General features: G+C 47.6%; 1 protein-coding gene and 1 long non-coding RNA gene across 6 annotated transcripts in view; one reads left to right on the plus strand and one right to left on the minus strand.

Annotated features, from left to right (window-relative positions):
• Positions 1-24461, minus strand: part of KIAA1217 (KIAA1217 ortholog) — a 290673-nt gene that overhangs the window by 47470 nt on the left and 218742 nt on the right. The window contains 1 exon segment of the mRNA XM_004757614.3: positions 13221-14053. Coding sequence (XP_004757671.3) covers positions 13221-14053 — 833 coding nt within the window.
• On the plus strand, positions 18522-24032 carry LOC101682895. 5 transcript variants are annotated; one of them, XR_006608103.1, is made up of 5 exons: positions 18795-19225; positions 19459-19628; positions 19717-19770; positions 19873-20014; positions 20091-24032. It is a non-coding gene; the product is annotated as an uncharacterized LOC101682895 (long non-coding RNA). The 5 variants fall into 5 exon arrangements; XR_006608102.1 differs by having other exon boundaries at positions 19459-19770; XR_006608099.1 differs by having other exon boundaries at positions 19717-20014.

Genomic DNA, 24461 nt, shown 5'->3' on the forward strand with positions numbered 1-24461 from the left:
CGAGTTTCTCGGATGGAAGTCACGCAATCTGAATAGTCACTGGTTGTGAACACAGTAAGGAAAAGTATCCAGCCGACGTGCTAAATAGTATGATCTCTTTGTTCTACTGCAAGAAACTATGGTAGAGAGAAAAAATTGCAAATAGAGTGGAAGTTCCTGGAGTGACTTTCCAGTTGCTTCCAGGCAGAGTAGTGAAGGCTGAACTGAGTGGCATAGCGTTTTGAGTCTTACCTGTGTTTTTGGCCTCCTCTCTGCCATTAGACAGTGCATGTCGCAAACAGAGAACTCAGTAAGAAATTCTAATCAAGAAATCAGGTTAGTGAACCTCTAATGGCAATCCCAAGTTTATCAAACCCAAGTGGCCAAGGAAAGTGGTGGTTGGTCATGCTGCCTGCTGAGTGGGAGAAAAAGACTTAGACAAATGGGCTCTTGGGAAATGAATGATGTCCAGGAGATCTGCCGAGCAGCAGAAGAAAGTCATCCCGGGCCCCCATTCTTCCCACAGTAATGCTGGAGTCAAGCTCATGACCTCGAGTAGAGGGGCACTCAGAGCTCCTTGAGATGGTACTAGTTCATGGCTCTTACTCAATCCTAGGCACGTGCAGAAGATCCCTCCCGGCCACCCCGCCTTCCTTCCTTGAGTGACACCTCATTTTTAGAGTCTAGGCAGCCTTGGTTAGGAAATGGCTTAAAGGAGCCTGTGAAGCTGGAGCGTGGGATAGGAAGGCACGGTGACAACCTAACCAGACAGGCGACAGCGATGGTGAGAACCAGCTATGTCTACGACTATAAAGCATTAAGTGAGAATCTGACAAGAGGAAATGGTGGAAGGGATTCCAACACTGGCTCTACGCGCAACCCCGAACAGGGCCCTTTCTGATCACTCTCTGGTCACCAGCTTTCACTACCCCGTTTAACAAGGGAGGGCAGCAGCATCAAATCCAAGCAAAGCGCCCGAATCATTCAGAGTCAGAACACTGCTCTTCAACTGATTCATCCCCATGGGTCCTCTCCACACAGGCATCTGAAGGGCTTCGTACATGCCTTTATTGGCTTTTTCCTTGGCTCAGTGGGTACTCAGCTGCTCACTGGGCTTCCCTGCATGGTGGTTTTAGGATGCAGAGAAAGACAATACCCAAATCTCACTCCACTCTTCCTTCCTCATCAGACATTATGTTGACATCATCCCCCAACTGCCTGGGATAGAAGTTTTGGATGCTCTGGAGCAAAGCTCTATTCTCGGCTCTATACATACACATTTGGTTCTCCCTTTCTCTCTCTGAGGACGGCTGTCAAAGCTCTCTGCATGGCCTCCTCTAGGCTATGTCACTGGTGGGGCCACCAGGAAGGAGACATGATCTGTCAGAGCCCTGAGAATAGAGAATACTTGAGCCTGACGGCCAAGGTCAGGAGACAACTCTCTCCCATTGTCCAGGAAACAGCGTGGCGTGCACGTGACCAACCCATGTGATCGTACCCACGTGTTCCACTGCCTCGACCAAAACTGCTTTACAAAAATACAATTCTTTTGACACATGGTAATGAGAAAACTTTTTCCCCTCCTATTTAATCATCAAAGTGTTTCTGGTTTCAGGATTCATTTGAGGGAGATTATCTGATTTATAAATTCATAAATAAGATTGTCTTTCCATTTCATGGTTGGTAATCTGGAAACAATTTTATGGTTTAACTAAATTACAGCGACTGGAAACTTATGCAGCCTTCTCCCATGATGAAATGTTATGAAGTATGTTTTAATGCGAAAAGGAGAAAAGAGAAACGCAGCGGAAGACGAGAAATTAAATACGACCCTGTCATTTTGTTGCAGTGGCAATTCTGTACGATAACCATCAGAATATTAAAGACATTTCAGCCAATGCTTGCCAATATTCCTTGGCTTAAGGTATTACAGGACTGGTATAATTACTGTTGAAAAGATGGTTTAAAAGTGATTTCATAAACCTTTTTGTATCATTCCATAAGCCATATTTATGTGATTAGTATGTATGGTTAACTAGTCATTTAGGGCCGTTAAGTCAGCCTGGATGAATGCATCTTCCTGGGGCCCAAGCATAATATTAATAAAAAAATTCAAGTCCAATCCAGGGAAAGTGCTGATCCCAGTATTTAAACTCCCTCTGCTACAACCAGCTTCCCTTGAAAGCCCACGTCCGCCTCCGATGAGGCAAAGCCCAGACTGTGCGTGGTCTGCTCTCTGCCTTCCGAGGGCAGGGAAGGAAAGAGTCTGATTTGGGGGGAAGACGTTTAGCCAGTAACTCCACTTATCCAACTTTTGGATTCAAGTTTTCACCTTCAGCCTTTTTTTGACCCGGGACTGGCCTCTGTGCTGACCCAGGCCTCATTAAACCTGAATTAAGTCCTTACTGTCTTATCTCTAGGTAAATGAATGACTATTAAAAAAACAAGTCTGTGCCGTAACAACTAGGAGACTGGTAATTTTATAAGGAATCCCTAAAGGTATGTTTTTAGCCATCCAGGAGGAGTGTCGGGGAGCTGAGGGAAAACAGCTGGCTGAGCTGATGGGACCAACCCCGGTGGAGGGTCGTTCACCTCCCGAGTCAGTTACCAACGCTGAGCCCACTGGCTCAGGAGAGTCAGTAACAGCCATGATTGGGGGGTAGGGGGCTGGCCTTCTGGGAGTGCTTCCCCCTGGAGTAGGGGGCCCATCAATTCATTTCCAGTTCCTGTATTTTGTGACTATTTTTACTATCTGTTCCTGATCATTCCTTGTGCTCTCCATCTCCCCACAAAAAAGTCATGAACAGCAGACAAGCCATCAGCAAACGTTTTCAAGCACGTTAATCTGTGCTAGGCACAAAAGAAGCTGGTGTGAACGAGACAGTGAATAAAGCATCATCATTCCTTCCTCAGAGTCACTTTTTTGTTTGTTTGTTTGTTTCTGGGAGAAAATCTAAGTGAACTAAAATCCTTTAATCTTGGCAGTGCCAAAGGCATTTTCCAGAACGAAATAGCGAACAGGCTTAAAGCTGGGCTATGCTCTTGTTTGCTCATGCCCTGATTCTCTGGTATGAAGGGGGGAAAAAAAAACCCAAAGTAATTAAAGTCACTGTTTTCAGAAGAGTTCAACAGAACACTGGAATTCGAATGATCTGAATTTGTGGTAAAGCTTCAAATAGGACTCCGAGCAGGGAACTTTCTATTTCTGCCCGAAGTTAACCTATTGGTGAAAGAATTCTATAACTAAAAACATTCCTCTGAAAACGCCCCATCAATCTAACTGCTCACTGAAACTTCTAGATTTCTTGAGGAGACACTGTGGGCGTGGCCAGTGCCATGGGGCTGCCGTGTTCCGTACGCATTAAGGTTGTCCCCCAACCACTGCATGCAACCATGTCTGGCACTTTCTTGTGTTCTCAGTCCTTGGGCGAAAGCCAGAAACAGACGGTCACGAAGAAATGGTGTTGATAACATTGACCTTAAAGGCTGCTATCTCTCCCCTGATCCTCTGCCCGTGGAGAAGGAAGACTGGGTATGCTCCATGTTTCCTCTTACTGCTTCAGTCCATTGTTCTGGCCAGCTGTTCAACATCTGCTACGCTTCTGAATTCTGACTTCCTCACCTGTAAATGCCCTACCAGCATCTCGGACATTCCCACGTCCTTGGAAGACTTCAGCACAGGAAGCTGGCCTCCCCCTGTCCCATTCCAATTCATTATCTCTTAGAGCGTCAACGTCTACTCAGGTAACCCTTTCACAAGTTGGCCATTCCAAGACGCTTGACTCTTCTTCAGACATACTCTGACTTTCGGTTCTTACTTGGTTTGGTTTTACTGTCTAGATCTGGAAAGTCCAGCTTTTCCCCAACTCAACAAAGAAATAATGACCAAAGCAAATAGTGTTCATCTGGAATGCTCTGCCTTTGACTGATGGCCACGAAGATATGCACATCTAATGACGCCTGTAAAGAAACAGTCAAAAAATGGAGCCCCATTTATAAAGATCTGGGGGGGGGGGGAAGCTATTTCTAATCTTTCTTTATAAACTCACTGAGGCACTAAGAAAATGAAAGCTCATGATGAGATGTGAAGAGAATGCTGTGTTCCTTGGAATAAATAGTTTTTCGCATATTAGCTTGTAACTGGTGCTATTTACCCGAAAGGACTCAAGTGACATTTGATTGCCAATAACTTCCGTGACTGCTACTGAGTGTGAGCCCTATGACAGGTGCTGGGGGAAAATGCTACTGGTCTTTCTTGCTGATCCCAGACTTTGGATGACCCAACGGGGGTGGGGCAGGGGTGGGCATAGCTGGCTGGGATCTAGGTCCGTGTGCTCCTAGCGGTCAGGTGCCCCCGGAGGACGGACACAGACAGTGTCAGCTGGGGAAGAGCAACACCTCCTATTAGGAGACACGTGAATGAAGCCCAAAAGAATAGGATTTAGCAGAAGGAAAAGAGAGAAGAACAGCACACTAGGGGAGTCCTGGAGCAAGGGCAGTGGAATTAGACTAAGAACATTCAATGGAAGCAACAATTCTGGAGCAGGCATTAATTTAGATTTGTTCTCTGGCTCCAGAGGCGGGCGGGGACAGGGTAGGGACACCAGGTCGGAGGCCACCCTTGCAGACGGGTGGCAGCTGGCGCCACCAGTGTGGTAGCAGGAAGCTCGAGGAAGAGGGCTGGAGTAAGGGACAGCCTTCTCTGGTTATCCAAATGGGGAGTGGGAGAGAGACCAATCAAGAGGACGCCAAGGCCTCTGACCCCAGTACGGGATGAATGAAGCGGTCACGCCTGAGTTGCACAACTGAGACGGGACAGCCTCTCTGGACACACAGAGCCCGAGCTGACCTGCAGCTGCCCACCGGGGGGACAAAGCTGCACTCCCATGTCACAACACGAACATCTCCGAGTCTCCACTTCCTCAACCGTCCAACTAGGATAACAACAGCCTTCCCTGTCCCCCTGGGCTGTCCTCTCTCATGAGGGCGAGGGAGAAAGCGCACAGGCAAATACGTTATCGCCTGCGGGACACGAGGGATGCACGAGGCTTCCTTTCCTCCCCTGGACTTCATCCATCCCACAAACCTTGTTCCGACATCGACTGTGTGCCAGGCACAGACCTAGGAGCTGTGGATGCAGCGGCGAATCAAGCAAAGGGCTTGCTCTCATGGAGCTTATGAGGGGAGGGTACAACAAACTAAGGAAGGAGAGAAAAACATATATGTAAGCATATAAACATAGGTGTATACTCTTGTGTAGAAACAGGTATTTTATTGAATTATACTATTGTGTGTGTGTGTGTGTGTGTGTAGATGGCCAATAAAGGTCTCACTGAGCTGACGGCGTTGAGTAAATGCCTGACGTCGGTGAGGAGCCAATAACCACGCATGGGCAGAAGGAGGCACGAGGCAGAGGGAGAGCATGTGCAAAGTCCCGGAGGTAGGCAAGGCCCAACACATTCAAACACAGGAAGCCAGGGAACCAGGAGCTCGTGACCCGTTACGTAAAAGGCTGAATGAACTTTCAGCGCACAGAGGAGATGGGGCCTGCAAAGCCTGGCACCCCTTGTGAAACAGAGGTGCCCATTTCCTTATGCCCAACCCTCCAAGAGCATACCATGTCTGAAATGCGGCCAGACTTAGGATTCTAGAATTACAGAATTTTCTGGTTGGAAGGAACTTAGTTAGGTTCCACCGTTTCTCTTCCCTTCTGGTTTAGTGATCTTGACAAGCCAAAAAAAAAAAAGGGAGGGGGAGGGGCAAGGTGGGCCCTGCAGGTCACGCTAAGCTCAGCCACACCCAGCTCCGCGCTCCCATGAGCCCGATCACCCGAGAGCGTTCTGCCCAGCACAGCAAAAACGCCAGGAAGTTCTCCAGGTAGCCTTTAACCTGATTCACAACTTGCTTTCCGGGCAGACTGTACTGGCTGGAACCAGAATACAGCCCACATCAGGCGTGAGGACACAGTCGCTCAGATCCAAAGGGCCAGATCCAGTGGCCCTACGGAACAGAGCCACCCACTGCTCTGACAGAACCTTCCAGGTCACTTCCCAGGGTATGCCCATGTCATTCAAGCACCATCGAGAAGTCATACTACCATCCCCCTATTACCGCGAAGGGCAGGGAGGCTTAGCCAGGCAGGGGCCCTCCCAAGGACAGTGACTCACCACCTGGGGTGAGGCGCTTCATTTCCCTGGAGGTGAGAACCTTCGCTCCCCAGGATGAGCCTACACCCTGGCTTGTGAAATCACCTACTTGGCATTTTCTTTCTCCTCCCTGAGGGTAGGTAATGTTTCATCTTCATGCTTTTGGAAATGACATTGCAGATTTTGCACAGGTACAAACCGGTACGAAGAGCCGTTCGTTCGTGTTCCAACTGCCTGACCGGGGCCTGCCACCGATCTTCCAACAAGAGATGGTGTCAGAGGTGATGGAGAGATGGGTCTCTTGAGGGGTCCTACAGGAGCTGTGGAAATACGCTCTCTGGGGATGCCTGGGTGGCTCAGTTGGTTAAGCAGCTGCCTTCGGCTCAGGTCATGATCCCGGCGTCCTGGGGGATCGAGTCCCACATCGGGCTCCTTGCTCGGCAGGGAGCCTGCTTCTCCCTCTGTCTCTGCCTGCCATTCTGTCTGCCTGTGCTCGCTCGCTCTCCTGCTCTCTCTGATAAATAAATAAAATCTTTAAAAAAAAAAAAAAAGAAAGAAATACGCTCTCTGCTTCCTCCTGCTTTTGATGTAGAAAACCTTAGGGTGAACTCAAAAGACAGACTCAGGAGATAGAAGGGAGGCGTTTCCTAGAGCTGGCCTCCCTAATGTCTTTTTGCATTTCGTCCTTCTTAGATGTCTGTGTTTACTGGAGGAGCGAGGGACATACTGTTTTTATTACAAAGACAAAAAAAAAATATTGACACAGTTTGACAGTAACGACATCATTTGGCTGGAAGAGCTCCAGACGCCAGGCTCTGTGGGAAATCTCTTGTCTGATTCTCCTGTAAAGTCAGCGAGGAGCAGAGTGGCCTCTCAGATCCTGGGTCATGTCTGAAGATGGTCGGGGAGGGGGAGGAGGGGTTTACTCCTCATACCAGCTGGCCCTACACGAGTGTGGTGGCCAATCCTGACTTCTGTAGACCCGCCATTTTTGAACGTTTGAATTAATGCTTAGACCTGGCGAAATTTTTGACACTTCACTCGTGAAAAATAAAACTCCCAAAACTCAAGAAAAGCCAAGTGTAAAATCTCCGCGATCTCCTCCAGACGGATGGGCCACCAGTCACAAGAGAGGCTCAAATATGGCCTGGACATCACGAGGACCCGGGATTACCCAGTTCCTGGGCCATCGGGGAACTGGGAGATACCCCATCTTCAGGCCGGATGGGAACCACACTGACTCCACACTGAGCGGCTCCTGCCATAGAACCCATCCCTAAACGTGTATTCTTCTTCTCTTTGAAGAAGGCAAGGGAAGGGGATTATCTGAATCGCACAGCATTTAGGTCACTCTGGCTTTGCTTCTGGTTTTGGGTCTAAGCCACCGGACTGACAGCACCTCGTGACTATTCAAAGGAGATACGGGGTGCATTTTAATGTCATCTAATTAGTGACAGAGGATGGCTTTCCCTTTTGAGAAACTGGTTTGCTTAAGGTAACACAGACCTCGAAGCTTTCATTCCGCCGGTAGTTCTGCTAGAACATCCCTGTGTAAGAGCAGAACTGGCTTCACGAATTAGTCCGATGGTTAAGCATCATGTTTACCAGTCAGCTCTCGCCTGAATCCGGCAGCCTAAGGAGCGACAAGCAAATATTACTTAACCATGACGTTATATTCCTGTGCAGGAAGTAATAATTTGATGGACTGACACCGATTTGGCTTCCGAGACCAGCAGAACAGCATGCGCAGGTGTTATTTGTCTGGAACCATAAAGCAGAAATAACAGCAAATTTGAGAGAGAGATCAGTCCGTCTTTCCAAATGACATCTTTTCATTTCATTGTGTATATCCCTTGAATCGCAGTCCATTCCGACATCCTCACGAAAGCTCCCAGACCAGCGCAAGTTCGGGAAAGGGCTCTTTTTTTTTTTTTTTTTTTCTGAATTCACAGCAATTACTGTCTGTATCACTTCTTTTGAATGAATTATGTACAAGCAGTCCCCCAGATTATGACAGCCTTGTAATTGAAAAGTTTACTTGTCCTTTCATTGTTTCGTACTTGGAATAGATGGTGGCTGGATTTCCAGCTGGTCCACGGAAGCCTCTTCAACCTACAGGGTATTATTAGCGCGATCATTGTTCCTCATTGTTTTCAAGTGAAACGTGTCCTGACTTTCCAGCTGGACGTGGAGATGTGGAGAACAGATCTTCCCCCTGGAGCTCCAGCGCCCGGGGAGAGACACATCCCCCTCTCACTGACCTGGTGTGTTCCCTTTTGCTTTGCTAGGAGACGGTGTCACCCTCAGGTGACAAGGAAAGCACCCCTGGGCATCACCCATGAGAGAAATCCTACTGGTGTGGTGGTTCCTATGAAACCGTTTTTAGCCTGCATTTTCAGCTCAGAAGTTCTTCTGCTTAACCGTGGCATCACTTGTATCATACTTTTCATGTTTTATGACTGTCTCCCTAGTTTACATCCCTTGTGCGTGGGGACCACATCGAGGTTTCTCTCTATGCTGTAAAGCATCCAGTCTGCAGCTCAGCACTTAAGAGGGGCTCCATAAACATTTATTGATCCATAATTAGAGCTACGTGGGAAAGCAGTTCAGACAAGAGCCGAAATCAGTCAGGCACTGTTAGGCAGCAAAACCGATGACCTAATAATGTCGGTGTTTCCTGGTCAGGCATCTCTGTCATCACTCACATAGCTTAGGCGCATTTAAAAGGATGTCCTAATCCTGGCTTGTCTTTCTGCTTCCGGACCCCAGAAGAGATGGAACTCTGACTGCTCTCCTGAACTGGATTTTAAAGTGGCTTTGATATTCTAAACATTCTACCTTGGATCTTTAAGCCCAGCTAATTCTCTTCTCTGTTCACACTTAGTTTTATTTTCTCCACACCTGCCCACCTGCTTTTTGTTCTTCCTGGGGGTACACTTGACAATCCGACTCCTTGCTTCTTTAGGCACAGTCCCGGTCTTAGCCATCTCTCCACACTGATCTCTGGTGAGCAGCATGTAGTAGGGTGCTTTGTTCGAAGCAGAAACACACAACTCCTTGCCATGTGGAACACACGCTCTTAATTGTAACGAGTTGTTCCAGCCCATGAGGTAGGTGTTATTATTATACCTATTTTACAGATAAGCAAACTGAGGCAGAGGTTCAGTAACCTGTCAAAGGTCGCCACTGCTAGCCAGTGTCAGAACCGGGATGTGAACCCCAGGCAGTCTGGCTTTGGAGTTCCCGTTCATGAACACGGCACACTGCTGCCCCTCAGTGAATGGTTGATCACGGATGGACTGAATCAAAGGTCGTAAGAGCAGGTTTTCACGGTAGTGAAGGTGCTTCACCAAGAGGTGAAGGGCTGAACTGGGGTAACGATTGTCAAGATCCATGTTTTACGAATGTCACAATTTACATTATCTGAGTGTGGGGTACTCTTCCGTGTCTCTACTTCATTAAGCAGAAAAAGTCCAAATTTCCTTGAGAACCGGCGCTTCTCAGACAGGGGCATTTTGCATCTGACCCCAACCCTTAACCCCCACCACCGCACCTCCCCCCACCCCCGCACGAAGTGCAATTGACAATGTCTGCAGACATTCTGACTGTCCTTACGAGGGGCGGGGCTGGGGTAGTTTGCTTTCGGCATCTAGCAGGGAAGAAGCCAGAGACACCACCAGACATCCTTCAGGGCACGAAGAGCCCCTCCACCCAGCCAACAACAAAACATCTGGCCCAAAATATCAACAAGCGCCAAAGGTAAGACACCTCGTTCTAGAAAGATCTGAAGTCTAACCACTTAAGAGGCTTCTGATGCGGCTCACTTTTGAATATGCGCTTGGAAAAAGGAAAACAAATTAATCCTCAATTTTAGGATAAAGCATAGTTCGAAAATCTTCAAAGGTCTGCCAGTCACTGTGAACATTTTTCAATGACATAAATCTGAACTCAGACTTCCGCTCAATCCACTGTTCAACCAAGGAGGCATTCCACCCCTCGAAGCTACCCGCAGAATAACACGTAATCCTCCTCCAGTAAAAAAGTGACATGAAGTGATAACAATGGACACCAGTTAGCGTGCACTGTTCAGTCTACACAGAAGTTTCTTTTCTCTTCTAAGGGGCCCCGGGCGGGGACCTCTGCTTCTCTCAACTGGGGAATTCTTAGAGATCACGATGCCATCTCACATGGCTTTTCTTTCTCCAGACAGAGGCGCCGAGGCAAGGCGAGAATCTACTCCCCAGTGGACTCTCGACTCGTGTGGAATTTAGGTATCGTAGGTGTGGAATGATGTAAAAATATGATCTCGGTTCAAGTTTACCATGTCTTGAACAACACTACATTAGAAGGAATCTGTTATACATTTGGAAAGGGAGCTCTTAGTCACTTTGCGATGAGCACTCTTGAATTTCAATAAAGATATTTTACATTAAAGGATCCAAACTATAAATAGAAAGTAGCAAAACATAAATGTCCTAGATTTTTACAATTCTTGAGGGCTGCTTTATGTGCCATGAATAGAAATAACGATGCTATTTAATGAAGGAATTTTATAACCTAGGGAAGACAGAGCCTCACACACTGAGTCATCTGTCACACACTGTCCACCCCCCCAACCCCCAGCACTCCCTCACAGCCATGTGGACCATTCTCTTCTTGGCCTCCTGGCTGAAGGGAACTCATCTGGATAGAGCCACCTTCTCACTTGGGATCGTTTTTCTTTCTAGAAGCGCAGACAGGAAACCTGCTGTCTTAAAAAAGTCAACATGGCTGTATCCTGCATCTCTACCCCCCAAATCCATGGCCATCTTGGGAGGAGAGCCCTACTGTCCTCTGTGTTCTACTAAACACACGACTCTACCCCCAGATCTTCTATATAAAATTTGTTCTCACTAGATGCTTTCCGGAAGTGTCTTTGTAAGACAAGAGAAGCCAAATGCATCCGATCAAGACACACGACTACATACAAGGACCGAGATGAAATGACTTCATCCTTAACTCTTCATTTTCAAGTCAATAGAGCAGTTATAAAATCATGTTCCAAAAAAAAAAAAAAAAAGGAAAGGAATGGAAAAAAAGCTACCACGGGAGGTTTCCTAAGTGCAGATGAGAAAGAAAGAATTTTTCTCTCTGATTTCAAACATCCTGCAGTTATCCAGGCTATTTCCTTGGAACGGCACCTGAACCCAGCAGGGTCCAAAAGAAAGGAGTGCCACGGATTTCTCAGTCCCCTGCGTTTTGTAGCTTCACATCTTAGATGTAAAATGTCACTTGAGAGTTTTGGAGAAGAAGCGCTTTCAAGATGTATTTGCTGTTTAATATTCTGAAAGGGCGACAGACATGGGTTTGGCGCTTGATATGACTCCACAGCCATGAAGGTAGACTTGTAGGGGCTGAACTCTTAAAATAAACAGATTAAATCTAAGATAAGAGCCGGCTTTTGGCGCAAACAATGGGCTCTGATTTCGTGCTTTGGTAGTTGTTTCTGGCGCTCCTGTTTTGAAAAATTTTTCTTTGACGTAGTACTTGCATTCATTTTTCAGAAATAAATGCCTATCAAAGATACTTTTTCTTCCCCCATCGCCGCATACTTGTGCTAATATACTAGCTAGGGCAGTTATATTTTAAATGGCCGATATATATTTAGCAGCATAATTATGCAAATGCTACCCCGTTTATGACTGTAGATATCCTTCAGGAGCAGTTGCGTAGCATCTAGACCTGAAACAATTTAAGAATTCTGGTAGAAATGTTCAGAATTCACCCCTACACTGACTTCTCTGCTGGGTGCAGGTGTGGCTCACGGGTCCCACTCATCTGGCAGACTATGTCACGGTGGTAAAAGGTCAGGATTCTTTAACAGATACGGATGTTCTATGCCACGTACTGTGACCTTGAGGAAGGACTTAACTTCTCTGAGCCTCGGTTTCTGCATCTGTAAACTGGGATGATGAGGGGCGCCTGGATGGAGAATCGGTTGGGCGGCCGACTCTTGCTTTTGGGTCGGGCGATGATCTCAGGGTCCTGGGATCCAGCCCAGCGCTGGGCTCCACGCTCAGTGGGGAGCTTGCTTCAGGATTCTTTCCCTCAACCTCTGCCCCTCCCCCCATGTGCTTGCTCTCTCCTTCTAAAGTAAATAAATGAATCTTTTAAAAATATGGGGATGCTGATAGTATGTAGGTGATACTATCTTTTTGGCGAGAAACAGAGAAGAGTGATTCTAATAAACTGCTGATTCCCTGAATATTTAATCTTATTTCTCACGCCCCTTTTGAATTCATAGATGACAAATGATTAAAACGCTTACCTCTTTCAGACTCCATTTCTTGACTAGATTTTTATTATGTTGGCTTCTTTCAATCGATTTAGGCTAGAGACATTCCCTCTATCAAAATTAGCTTTCCTATTATTATAAGAGATTTGGAGGGTCTTTCAAATGGACTAGGCTGGTAAGTTACACCAAAAAAGAGTAGATGAGAAAAGAAATTGAAATACTCAAGAGTGTCTCATTCCCTAAAAAATTTTTGCTGATCTCAGTTACCACTCCTGAGTATTAAATCTAAACCATCCTATTCGCATGCAAATTCGTGCTTTATCACCCTAGATGACAGTCATTGACACATTCTTTCCATTTCCCAAGGCCAGATGAGAAAGCAGAACTGCACTCCACAGGAAAACACAAACTGCCATTTCAGACAGTTAAAACTTGAACCCACCCGCTCCTTCTTTTCACTGGCAGATCAATTACCATGAGCTCCTGATCCATTTGTCCAAAAGGTTTCTGCTTATCACCATTTTCTTTCCTGTTGTTTGGATTTACACTAACGATGCTGCTGTTAGACCCACGCTCCGCACGCTCCCACGGACCGCCCCCCATTTGTCACAGCTGTTGGCCTGCGTCACCCGACCCCCACCTATGTGGAAACTCTTTGCAGACCCGGATGGCCTTTGATCCCAGAAGCTGTGGCTTCTCCCAGCTGCAGGGGGGGGGGGGGCTGGGGCTCAGCCAACCTCTGTCCCCTTGGTTTGACCCTGCAGGGCAGGCCTCAACCACTCACAGGCACAGACCACCCTGGGCCGCCCTCACCACCTTACCTGGTCTCTCTGTCTTTGGGGATGGTAGCAGTGCTGTAGGCAAACACTTGCTTCTCCAAGAGAGGAGGGCCGAAGTCCACAATGCTGGCTAATCCCGGAGTGGTCCGTGGCTTTTCAATATACACCAAGGTGCCCGGCTCCTTCTTGAAGGTCTGGCGGCTCGGGGAGGCCCGCTCTGGCTGCAAGGTGTGAGGGGGCCCGTGGGCGTTATGGTGGGCGTGCAGGTCTATCATCCTCAGGTCGCTGACTCGGTGAGGAGAGGCGGGGGGCGTTTTGGAGCCCAGGGTCGGCAGGTGGCTTTCTGGGTATTTCCGAGATTTCTGTCTGTACAGCGACTGCTCCATGTGCATCTCCGCTTGCAGAGAAGGGTTGCAGTAAGCACTGGCTGAGCGGATCGCTGTGCGGTGATACGCGATGATGTGGTCGGGGACGTCTAGCGGGTGCCCGCCATGGGAAGACGCGATGCTCATCCGCCCCTCGTGATAAAGGTAAGGATCGGTATAGAAGCCCTCGTTCCGGTACATGGCGATGTTCTTGCCACCCATGTCTTCATCGGGCTTCACATCCCTTCTTTCCAGGATGGCGCTCGGGCTAGGCGAGATGGACCTGGAGACCGGCAGGCTGGAGAGTCTGTCCCTGGGGATGGTGGCGTTGCCAGGAACAACCATGGGGCGGGTGCCCCCATAAGGAATTCTGGATGGGGAAGGAGGCATGGAATGGGGCACAGGAGTGGATGGTGGAGAGTTTGGGATGCCGTGGGGCGGATGGGCTGTGGATCCCGGTCGAGGGGCACCAGGGCCATCTCCTCGTGCATACACAATTTCTCTCTGCATCTGAAAGTAAAACGAGAAGTTAGAAAATCTCCTTTGATATTCGTGTTTTTAGAGCTGTCTCAGGGTGACAGCGTGGCTCTCCCGTGGCAACAGGCCGAACGGCCCCCTCCTTGGGCAGCATGTCCACACTCTGACCTCTGGAACCCGTAAGTACGTCACCTTCCACGGCCACGGGAACCCTGTAGATGTTCCTTCGTAAGAATACTGAGCTAGTATATCCAGTGTATTGGGCCAATATCCAGATGGCCCAATGCCACCACATGACATGCGAAAGAGAGAGGAAGGGGTCAGAGTCAGGGAAGGGGGTGTGAGGACAGCAGCAGGGTCAGACAGAGAGACTGGAAAATGTTCTGCTGATTGTGAGGATGGAAGAAGGGCCCAGGGGCCCAGGGAGGCAGGGAGCTTCTAAAAGCTGGAAAAGGCAAGGAAATGGACTCTCCCCGAGAGCTTACAGAGAGTATGGTCACTGTCAACACCTTGAAACTGGCCTGTAAAGCCCATTTTGGACCTCTGATGTCTACAACTGTAAGATAGTGAAGTTGTGATGTTTTAAGCCCCTACGCTCGTGGGCGCTTGCTACTGAAACCACAAGAAACACCATTAGAGAGCTCAACATTGTGAGGTTTGGGGGGAAAAACAGTGCAGGTCAGTGTGTGATGGTACACCTGATTCTCCTTCCACAAGGGCCAAACAACCATAAGAGATCTGCACGGACCTCTACACACATCCTCTATTCCTATCGTCCACAAGGCAAGCCTCTAGAGAGCATAAAATACAAGAGGGACTGGCTTAGGCAGCAGCACATATCTGGCCGAATTCTCCATGCCATCGGACCACGCAATGCAAGATTTGATCCAAACAAAGGTAAAGATCAATTCATACAGATTCATACATGTGTAGAAAGCATAACACAGTGCTCAAGGCAAATCAAGTGCAACAAATGGTAGGAACTATTGTCATTATTGGTATCAATTAAAAAAAAAAGGATTTCAAATGTCTACAACCCACTTAGGATAAATAATAATCCAAACTGTTAGTCTTCTTTATCTGGCTTCAGGGTGCATCAGAATCTGGGGGATACTGAGCCCAATGGACACACAGTGAACGCCCCCCCCCCATTTTTGGCAAAAGAATAGGAAGACCTATTAAGAATCTAAATCGTACAGTACTGTCTAGAAGGATAAAGAATATTAATGAAAGGAAATACAAAATTGATTTTAATTAATGAAAAGTTGAGGGGCGCTGGGTGGCTCAGTGGGTTAAAGCCTCTGCCTTCGGCTCATGTCATGATCCCGGAGTCCCGGGATCGAGCCCTGCCATCGGGCTCTCTGCTTGGCGGGGAGCCTGTTTCCCCTTCTCTCTCCCCCTGCCTCTCTGCCTACTTGCGATCTCTGTCTATCAAATAAATAAATCTTAAAAAAATAAAAAAGGAAAAGAAAAGTTGAGTAAATTTCTTTTAAAACAACAGAGATGCCTACATGGATATTAAAAAAAAAAAAAAAAAAGGTTTGGCAATGTGAAAAGAAACGGTTAGGAGGTACAGTATAGAGCTTGTAAAATAAAATACAAAACAATCTCATTGGGGGCACCTGGGTGGCTCAGTGGGTTAAGCCTCTGCCTTTGGCTCAGGTCATGATCTCAGGGTCCTGGGATCGAGCCCCACATCAGGCTCTCTGCTTGGCGGGGAGCCTGCTTCTCTCTCTTTCTCTGCCTGCCCCTCTGCCTACTTGTGATCCCTCTCTCTCTGTCAAATAAATAAATAAAATCTTTTTAAAAAATCTCATTGGACTTTCTTGACATCGTGTGTAGATGGATTCAGAAAGAAATGTAAGAATTAATAATTCTGATGCACTGTGCACTCATAAGGGAATGTGGGTGATAGTCAAGGTACTTACCATCCAGGAGCTAGTATTATGTGGGTACCAACCAACCAGAATGGGACTTCAGCCAACAAGGATGGATCCTAGCCATACATGATTAGCATCATGTATCTGAGGGTAATGCTCTTATCGGCCTTGGCCTGGTCCACTTCAAATTAATCTTGCCGTCACCCAACAGGGTCACTGAAAGAATCACTGTCCACCTGAGTCACCCACAATGCAGGCAGACGCAAGCATTCAGCTATGACAGAGCAGGACGATCTCCATCAATCCGGGTGACTTGGAGGTTGGAAGCCTTTGAAAGAATTCTTACCTTACTTTGCCAAGCTATGACTGACTTTACAGGACTGAGTTTCAAAAAGAACCCATGATAATTTCATCCTCGGCTTTACAGAGAGCCCAGAAGGAGAACGACGCGATGTTTCCATTACACAGTGGGAAGATGTTTTCAACCCACAGTGAGAGCGAACCTTTCAAATCTGAAAACCTCAGTTCATATGCTAAAGGATATGGAGCAACCAAAGGCGGTCACTCTTAAAACGAGGCAGAAGGGATGGAAAGATAAAAGAGAATCTTTTTCAAGGCTGCACTGTGATCTCCCAAGGAGACCACTTGCTATTCCAATAAAAGGTGGACTTCATACACTTCGCTGTCTGGTTGACAATCAGCATGATGATTAAGATTCTATGATACATAGTTTCAAAAAGTTCCAGCCTTCTATGCTAGTGTTCTTCCCATGGAGATATCTTCCTGGAATCAGGCACCCACACAGTTTTGTTGTCTAACTGGTCTTTTTTGGGCCAATGAGTCCAGAAGTGGCATTAAATGCATATTGAGTTCTTCCTGCACTAGTCCTCCAAGTCAGAGCTCTTAGGAGGAAATTATATCAAACTTTAAAGGTAAAATAAATTGACCACACACACACACACACACACACACACACACACATATCACACACAGTTCTTACCCACCTTAATCCATCTGCCTCCCTTCTCCCACTAGTCTCTCTGATGTCATTAATCTCCATCATCTCTCACAAAATATCTGGATACATTATGTCCCTGACACTTCTGTCCCAGAAGGTTTCAACACTCATGTTTTTATGTGAGCCTTGAAGAATTTCATTTTTTTAAAAAGATTTTATTTATTTATTTGACAGACAGAGATCACAAGTAGGCAGAGAGGCAGGCAGAGAGAGAGAGGAGGAAGCAGGCTCCCCGCTGAGCAAAGAGCCCGAGGTGGGGCTCGATCCCAGGACCCTGGGAACATGACCTGTGCCGAAGGCAGAAGCTTTAACCCACTGAGCCACCCAGGCACCCCAAGAATGTCATCTTATAGCAAGAAAAACAGAACCTAAACCCAAGAATAAAAGTTCTTTTAACACCTTACCAGAATCCAAAACAGATCTGTCTGTCTGAACCTCGGTCCAGACAAAGAAAATGCTCATCTAGAGTAGATACTCTAGATACAACGGCAATGTATGAACTAGACTGTTGCCCCTCATTTACCTCCTTTGGTGAGCATGGTCTCTCCCTCCCACCATGACCACTCAAACCCCGGCTTCCTCTTGGGTGAGCACTTCCAGTTTCTGTAAACAGCGGCATTTACAGAGTTCAGCACCGTGGTCCTGGCTGGGAGCCGCTGTGCCTGCCCACTGCACAGACCTCCATAAACTGTCTGGCCCCTACTTCCTAGAGGCCCGATGAAATCTGGGGCAGTGTCAAATTAATTTTCCGAAATTTGAGTTAGGAATCCTACCTATACCTATATCTCATTTCTCTAAAACTCAGCGAGTTAAATCAAACATTGCTCATTTACAAGTTTTAAGCTCATTTATAAGTTTCTTGAATGTAAGGTAAGAAGGGGCAAAAACCTTGTAATTATTTCCGGAAAGAAAAAAGAAAACCTAGCATGCAAAATGTTTATTTCAAATCATTTTGGGAAACTGTCTCATGTAATCACGTCTCTTCGCGGACTACTTAAAATATACATATTCTCTGCGGAAAGGGAGTATTATGCACAGTTTATTGTATTTCAAACCCCACCATTCCAAGTCTAGAATTTGTAAACATACCACTCAGTCAGACCACACAATGAAGGAACCGCACAAAACTGAAAAGGATTCTCGGGAGACTCTTCCATCCTCAGAGAATTAAAGCCACTTACTTTGTCTTAAGGAAATCACCTGTACTACTAACGCCGTGGAAAAAAGCAAATTGGCTCAGCTCCCAATTACGCGAGTCCTTTGTTTGCTGGCTTCATCTAAATCCTCCGTTCCACACTGGGATATTTTAGACAGCTTTCTCTTCAGGGAAGAAATCGCAAAGGCCACAGATCCTAAAATGTTGCCAGCTTGAGTGTTTACCACCCTTGAAGACCATCTTGTCTTCCGAGCGAGGCCGTCACAGGCGTGGATGAAAAGTAGTCCTCCCCATGATAAGCCAATTTCTCCTCCCCTTGGAAATTAGTCACTGAGTAACCTCAGCTCACATCCAACCACAGGCGACCTCACGGGTGACTCAGGCCTTTAACAATTGCTTACATGGAAAACACACACCCACGAACAAACCCTAGGAGGCCCAGGTAAATGGGTTAACGGCGAAGGAGATACCACAAACTAGGTTTGACCCAGGCAAACAGGATCCCTCGCAGACAGACAACCAGCCACCACAAAGCTGGCAGGAAAACTCGGTATGCTCCTTAACCACACTGGGCCCCCTCTCGGACTGTGTTCTGCTGGGAAAATCTGGGGAGACCAGCACCCAACGCTCATCCCGCTGCCAGACTTTAGAAGTCGGCGGAGTGGTGAGCAGAGGAAAACAGGAGCCTCTCTCCCTGGTTTAGACCAGCAGAAAGAAAACAGAACGGTGATTAAGGAGGCTGTGTATTAATTAACCAGCCTGGTTCTACCAAGCTGAACTTTGGGTGCCGGCCATGCATCAGTCCCACGCAGCACCCACGGCGATCGCTCTGGGAAACGTACCTGGGAGGAGAGAGACAGATAGGGAGGGCCGACCAACGGACGCCAAGAGGGCATTCGAGAAGGGAAGCCGGAGCCCTTCAGCCCCACCCTCGACAGGGCGGAGGAGGAGAGGCCCAGGCGTCTCCAGGGATCACCCCCCTCTCCTTTGGCAACTGATGTCAACGCAGCTGTTCCCTTGCAGGGCAGCGGGCACAAGAAGGTGTGTGTTCCCGACAAGAAGTGGCTTGTGCGGTGCCGAGCAAAGGACAGGAATTAACAAGGCATTACTGACAAAAGGCGAGGGAGGAAAAGCATTTCCTTAGCTCGCAGGTAGGCTCTGTTGAATCACCCCTGTGCTTTCTGAGCCCTCGGGGACCGAGTGCAGCAGCTACCTGAATGGGAAGGCAGCGACAAGAAACGGGCGATGCCGGGCCGGGGGGGAGCCCCACTGGCCTCGTGCCACGCCCCACGGCCACGCTCTGGGAAGCCTGTGCATTTTTCAAACGTTTTAAGGCTTGGAGAGGCTGTTTTGCTGACCCAGAGAATTCCATGGTGTCTCCCAGGTTCAGATCCCGTCAGCGTGGCAGGCTTTCTTCAACAACTGTTTACCGCCGTCCAAATGCTCTTTGGTTATTAAGGGAGGGGGACCTCGGAGTGCATGACACCGTCCCGCTCCTAAGACGTCTCATTAGAAACAATGTTTGGACAAAGTGTTGCAACAGATGCCACCTAAGTAAGAGGTCGGGAAGGAGGAGAAGGGATGTGAAAACCCTTGTTTCGATTTTTAATCTAATCAGCCCGGGGTTTGTTATTTTCACCAGAGGACGGGAAGCACACCCCGTCAGCCCCCGACGCATCTGGCACGCATCTGGCAGGTTTGGTTTCTTCAAACACACGCTTTCCAGGAAAGGGGGTGTCGGGGTTGGTCTTCCCTTGTCTGCTTTAGCCACGATCCCATCCCTAACCTATCCCCGAAGACCCTGTGTTATGGCACACGACGGCCACTGCCGTTTCGCCACGTGTGACACGCCAGACCCAACACAGGAGTCCCCACCTACCGCAGCAGAGACAGGTGGCTTCGGCTGACCCGGTTACCATGCAAGTCAGGGGAGGTGCAAGGTGAGAGAAGGTCTGGTCTGCCCCTCCCATCTCCCCCTTCCTGACCTGTTCAGAGCAATTTCCTTTCAATTTCTAGATGCTTCGGAGCAACAGTTTGGAGACGACACCCCTGGCTTCGTCATTAGGAGAGCTGTAATTCCCAGCCGGGAGTTGGAAAGCTGGCCCAACCCTGGGGCGAATCAGGATGCGTTATGCCCTCTGGAAAGAAGCACGCAGGTCATGCTAGAGGCTGGGGGTTTGCGGGGAAGCTGTGGAGGGAGGGAGGGACGTCACCATCCTGAGGTCCTAGAGTCGCCGCCCGAGGAACGGGGCAGGCTAATTTTGAAGCCATATGCTGGGGCTGGGCGGGACTCGGCTTCACCTGTCTGGTTCGTGCTCTCCAGAGAACAGCTCATCCAGCCTAGCTCACCAGGAAATTTGGCTCAATCTGGGTGCGGCCAACCACTAATTCTCCGCACGCTGGGTCCTTTGTTCACCAGACCCTCCTCTGCGCGACCGACCCTGGGATGCTACGGCCTCTGAGAATTTCTTCTTCCTAGCGGTGTATTAAGTGTTCTACTATCGATTCTCCTTCCTCCTTTCATTAACTGGCACTATAAGCAAAGTAGAAATAATTTATTTCTTTTGAGTTGTTATTAAAAAAGAACATGCTAGTAAATATTCTGCCTTACCTCAACAGGAAATAATGTTTATGCTCTGGTAAGGCTAACAGTCTTGTGAAATTTATTTCTATTTCCTCTCTCTCATTCATTACTTGATTGGCTTTTTAAAAATTACATAGGATAAAAGGAAATCTAGAATGAGCTTATAAGCACGAAGACGGCACCATGAAGGGAAGTAATTACGATGTCGGAAAATCTCAAGTTCATCTTGCTTATGCTGTTAAAACTGGACAGACGGTCATTTGTGAGGTCTTAGTGAAACTATTAATGTTTCATTTGATCATAAATGGAATGTCTCCCAGACACGAGACAGACAGACTGTTGCCAAAATTATTTAATTCTCAGGAAAGAGATGGTCCAGTCAGTGGTTAGCTGATGGCTATATTTAAGATGAGCGTTATTCCCACAAATATTTTGACAGGGGAAACTCTGCTGAGCTCTCCGGTCTACAGGCCTGACTGACTTAACGCTGTGCCCAACGTTGATTAAAGATCCGAGTCTGGAACAGACTTAAGCAATGTTAAATAAATCATTTAACTTCCAAGCCACAGTCAGTAACTGTGGGGAGCTGTAGGACAGATAAAAGAAAAATGTGCTTCTCTCACCAATACTCAATCTTGTTCTGGGATACTCCTGTATCCTCCAGGCCAAGGACAACCTCCTTTTGTACCTAAAATAGCTACAGTTTGTAAAAGCGTATCTTCTTTCTACCACTTGTAACAGATAGTGCAAGTAACTTCTCCCGTCTTCTCGCCCTGTCTCTGCACATCCCGCAGGTGCCTGTACGGACACTGGTCTTTTATACAGACAGGACTCCCTTTTGGAGCTTCTGTGGTTATGGTTTTTGTTGTTAGTGGTTATGTCGTTTCTGTCACCCAAATACAACTTTTCAGTCCCTTCGATTTTATTTTTCCTCTTATGACTGTTCTCTAAACTCCTACTTAGCTTGTCAACATGCATTGTGCAATATGTAAGACATCGCTTTGTTTACTGGCAACGTTTCTTATTCTATAAAGGATTTTGGATGGTGAGGCACACACATACCCACGATAAACACCCGCAGTTTGCAGCTCACACAGGGCTTCCAATTGAACTCCGTGAAATACACAGATCAGGCGTTCCTATCCCCACTGGATGGGTTAGGAAATGGAAGTGTAAGGAGTTAAGAACGTTGCCCAAGGGCGCCTGGCTGGCTCAGTCAATGGAACATGGAGAATCTTGATCTTAGGGTCATGAGTTCGAGCCCCACACTGGGGGTAGAGATTACTTAAAAATAAAATATTTAAAAAAAAGAAAGAAGCTTCCCCCGTGTCACATGACGACAAAGCAGGGAGGCACTAAGAATGCCCATCTTCAGCCTTGCCACTGTGAGGATTTATTACATTATTATTATTAAACTTTATTACTGCTTCTTCCACAGTTCCACAGTGTGAAACCCCCTGTCCTCCAGGATACCGTGCGCTGCTCTGTGAGGACTCCTGCCCCACGAGGCCCTTCCTGCAGGGATTACTGAGGGCTCATCTGCTTGAGCTCTGACCTTCAGTGTGCAGGGCACTGAACTCTGTGGGAGATGTTCCTCATTTGCGTCCGTCTCTGACCCCGATTTCCACAGCAAAGGAAAGGAACAGCAAGACGTCTCAGCAGGCTTAGCATCTAACTAGCCAGATGCTCTCTTGATTACGATTAGGTTTTACCTACTTGCCTCAGAATAAGTTACATGTTGGGGCGCCTGGGTGGCTCAGTTGGTTCAGCAACTGACTCTTGATTTGGATCAGGTCACGGTCTCAGGGTCACACGATGGAGCTCCGAGTTGGGCTCCCCACTCAGCCACAAGTCTGCTTCCTTCCTTCTCACTCTGCCCCCTCTACTCTCTCTCTAAAATAAATAAGTCTTTTAAAAAAATCAGTTACATGCATGTTAGTATGTATCATGTTTATATACATTACACTGACATATACCAAAATATTCTGTACGGCTAATTATGTAGATGTAGCTATCATTACGCCACGAGTTATATATGTGTAAACATGTATATATGTACATGTACACACTCACACACACTTTCATTCCTCGCAGATGCCAGATTACTTATAGGACAAAATGTCTGTGACATTCCTGGGACCGCACCCCTTGGAGGCGGCACTACAATTCTGTCACTGTATCTGTCACCATTTCCTCCGCCCCTCTAACCTTTCATTAGGGAAACTGATCAAGTCAATTGCGTTATTAAGAGGAAAAGGTGGATACAACACTACATAGCTTTAGGATGGTCACCACAGTGTAAGACTTTTTTTAAAAAAATTGCAGTTGGATGATGTAACAACGCCTCATCCCATCTGAACTGAAAACAGCAAAGCGACGACAATCTCAGTTGGATTTTGGGCTCTGCAGCCACCGCTTAATGGTAGGCATTTTTCAGTGGAGAAAATGGTGGTGAACACATCGATGGGTGGTGGGTGCCAAGCTGGAAACCGAATGGTCTTTCATTCCCGGTCTGTCATTGTCCTGTCACATCCCAGGGATCCCGCCGCGGGGTCCGAGCAGTCCTTGTGTCTCAACACCCCGTGTTCCCTCTTGAGTGTCACCTCTTGGGATCTACTCAGGGTCCCTCCGCACCTCTTTCTTTTCTCATTGCTCCTCTGGAAATCAACCCTGTGGATTCAGGTGACAATCATGGCCCTTCTGCTGGCATTGCCCCCTGCCTGTTTTCACGTCCGTCAAAGAGGGACACGTGCTGGCTTTCTGACCCAGTCCTAGAACGAGCGCGCAACATCAGGTGAGTTATGTCAGTCGAGCGAGTTTAAAGGGGGATTTTACAGGTCGCCTCTGATGAGACGTTGTTCAGCTGTGCTGTTATTTTGACCTTCGGCTGAACAATATTAGTTAATGTGTCCAAAGCAGCAAGGAGCACGGGAGGGGAGAGCCCCAGAGGATTACGCTGGAGGAGAGTAATTCACAAGGCCACAAAGCTCAATTTTTTCCTCAAAATAAACATGAAAAAACAACAACGCAGATCCAGATCAAAGTAGCCCATGTGCCCATTCTTCCTGGGTTCAGAAGAGCCAAGTGCGCTCCTCCTAGCAGCGGCTTTCAAAACCGAAAGAAGTTCCATGGGTATCCCAGGTATGTCGAGTGTGTGACCTGGGAAACTTCTCTCGTGTCAGACTGAAAATCTCTGCCATTTGTTGTGTAATTATAGAGGCCCAACCATCTCCCCAGTTCCCAGTAGTTAGGAAAGAATCGAAAAGGGTTTGAGTTTATAAACTAAATGAATAGACCTTTGAAAACACATCTGTTTTCCTTGGGTCTGATGGGAGTCTGAGTCAAAGAATACGAGAGCGGGGCGCCTGGGTGGCTCAGTGGGTTAAGCCTCTGCCTGTGGCTCAGGTCATGATCTCAGAGTCCTGGGATCGAGCCCTGCATCAGGCTCTCTGCTCAGCAGGGAGCCTGCTTCCTCCTCTCTGCCTGCTTCTGGTCTCTGTCTGTCAAAATAATAAATAAAATCTTAAAAAAAAAAAAAAAAAGAAAGTGTTTAAAAAAAAAAAAAACCACGAGAACACCTATTCTGGGACCAAGCCAGTGGCCCCAAATGCCCCCTCCCCCCATTTGAGGAGTCTTCCCATGGTCCATGCAGCTCCGTGGAACCGGTCTTCCGATGCGGATGTTAGCATCAGGTTCCCAATACATATAAACCAGAAGTCTGATCTAGAGTGAGTCTCAACTATCACATTCTCTGCATCCACGGAATGGTTACTAGGCCTAAAAGCCCAGGGTTAAGGCCAATG

The sequence above is a fragment of the Mustela putorius genome, unplaced genomic scaffold (assembly GCF_011764305.1).
Source record: "Mustela putorius furo isolate JIRA1106 unplaced genomic scaffold, ASM1176430v1.1 tig00000827_pilon_pilon_pilon, whole genome shotgun sequence".
Classification (NCBI taxonomy): Eukaryota; Metazoa; Chordata; class Mammalia; order Carnivora; family Mustelidae; genus Mustela; species Mustela putorius.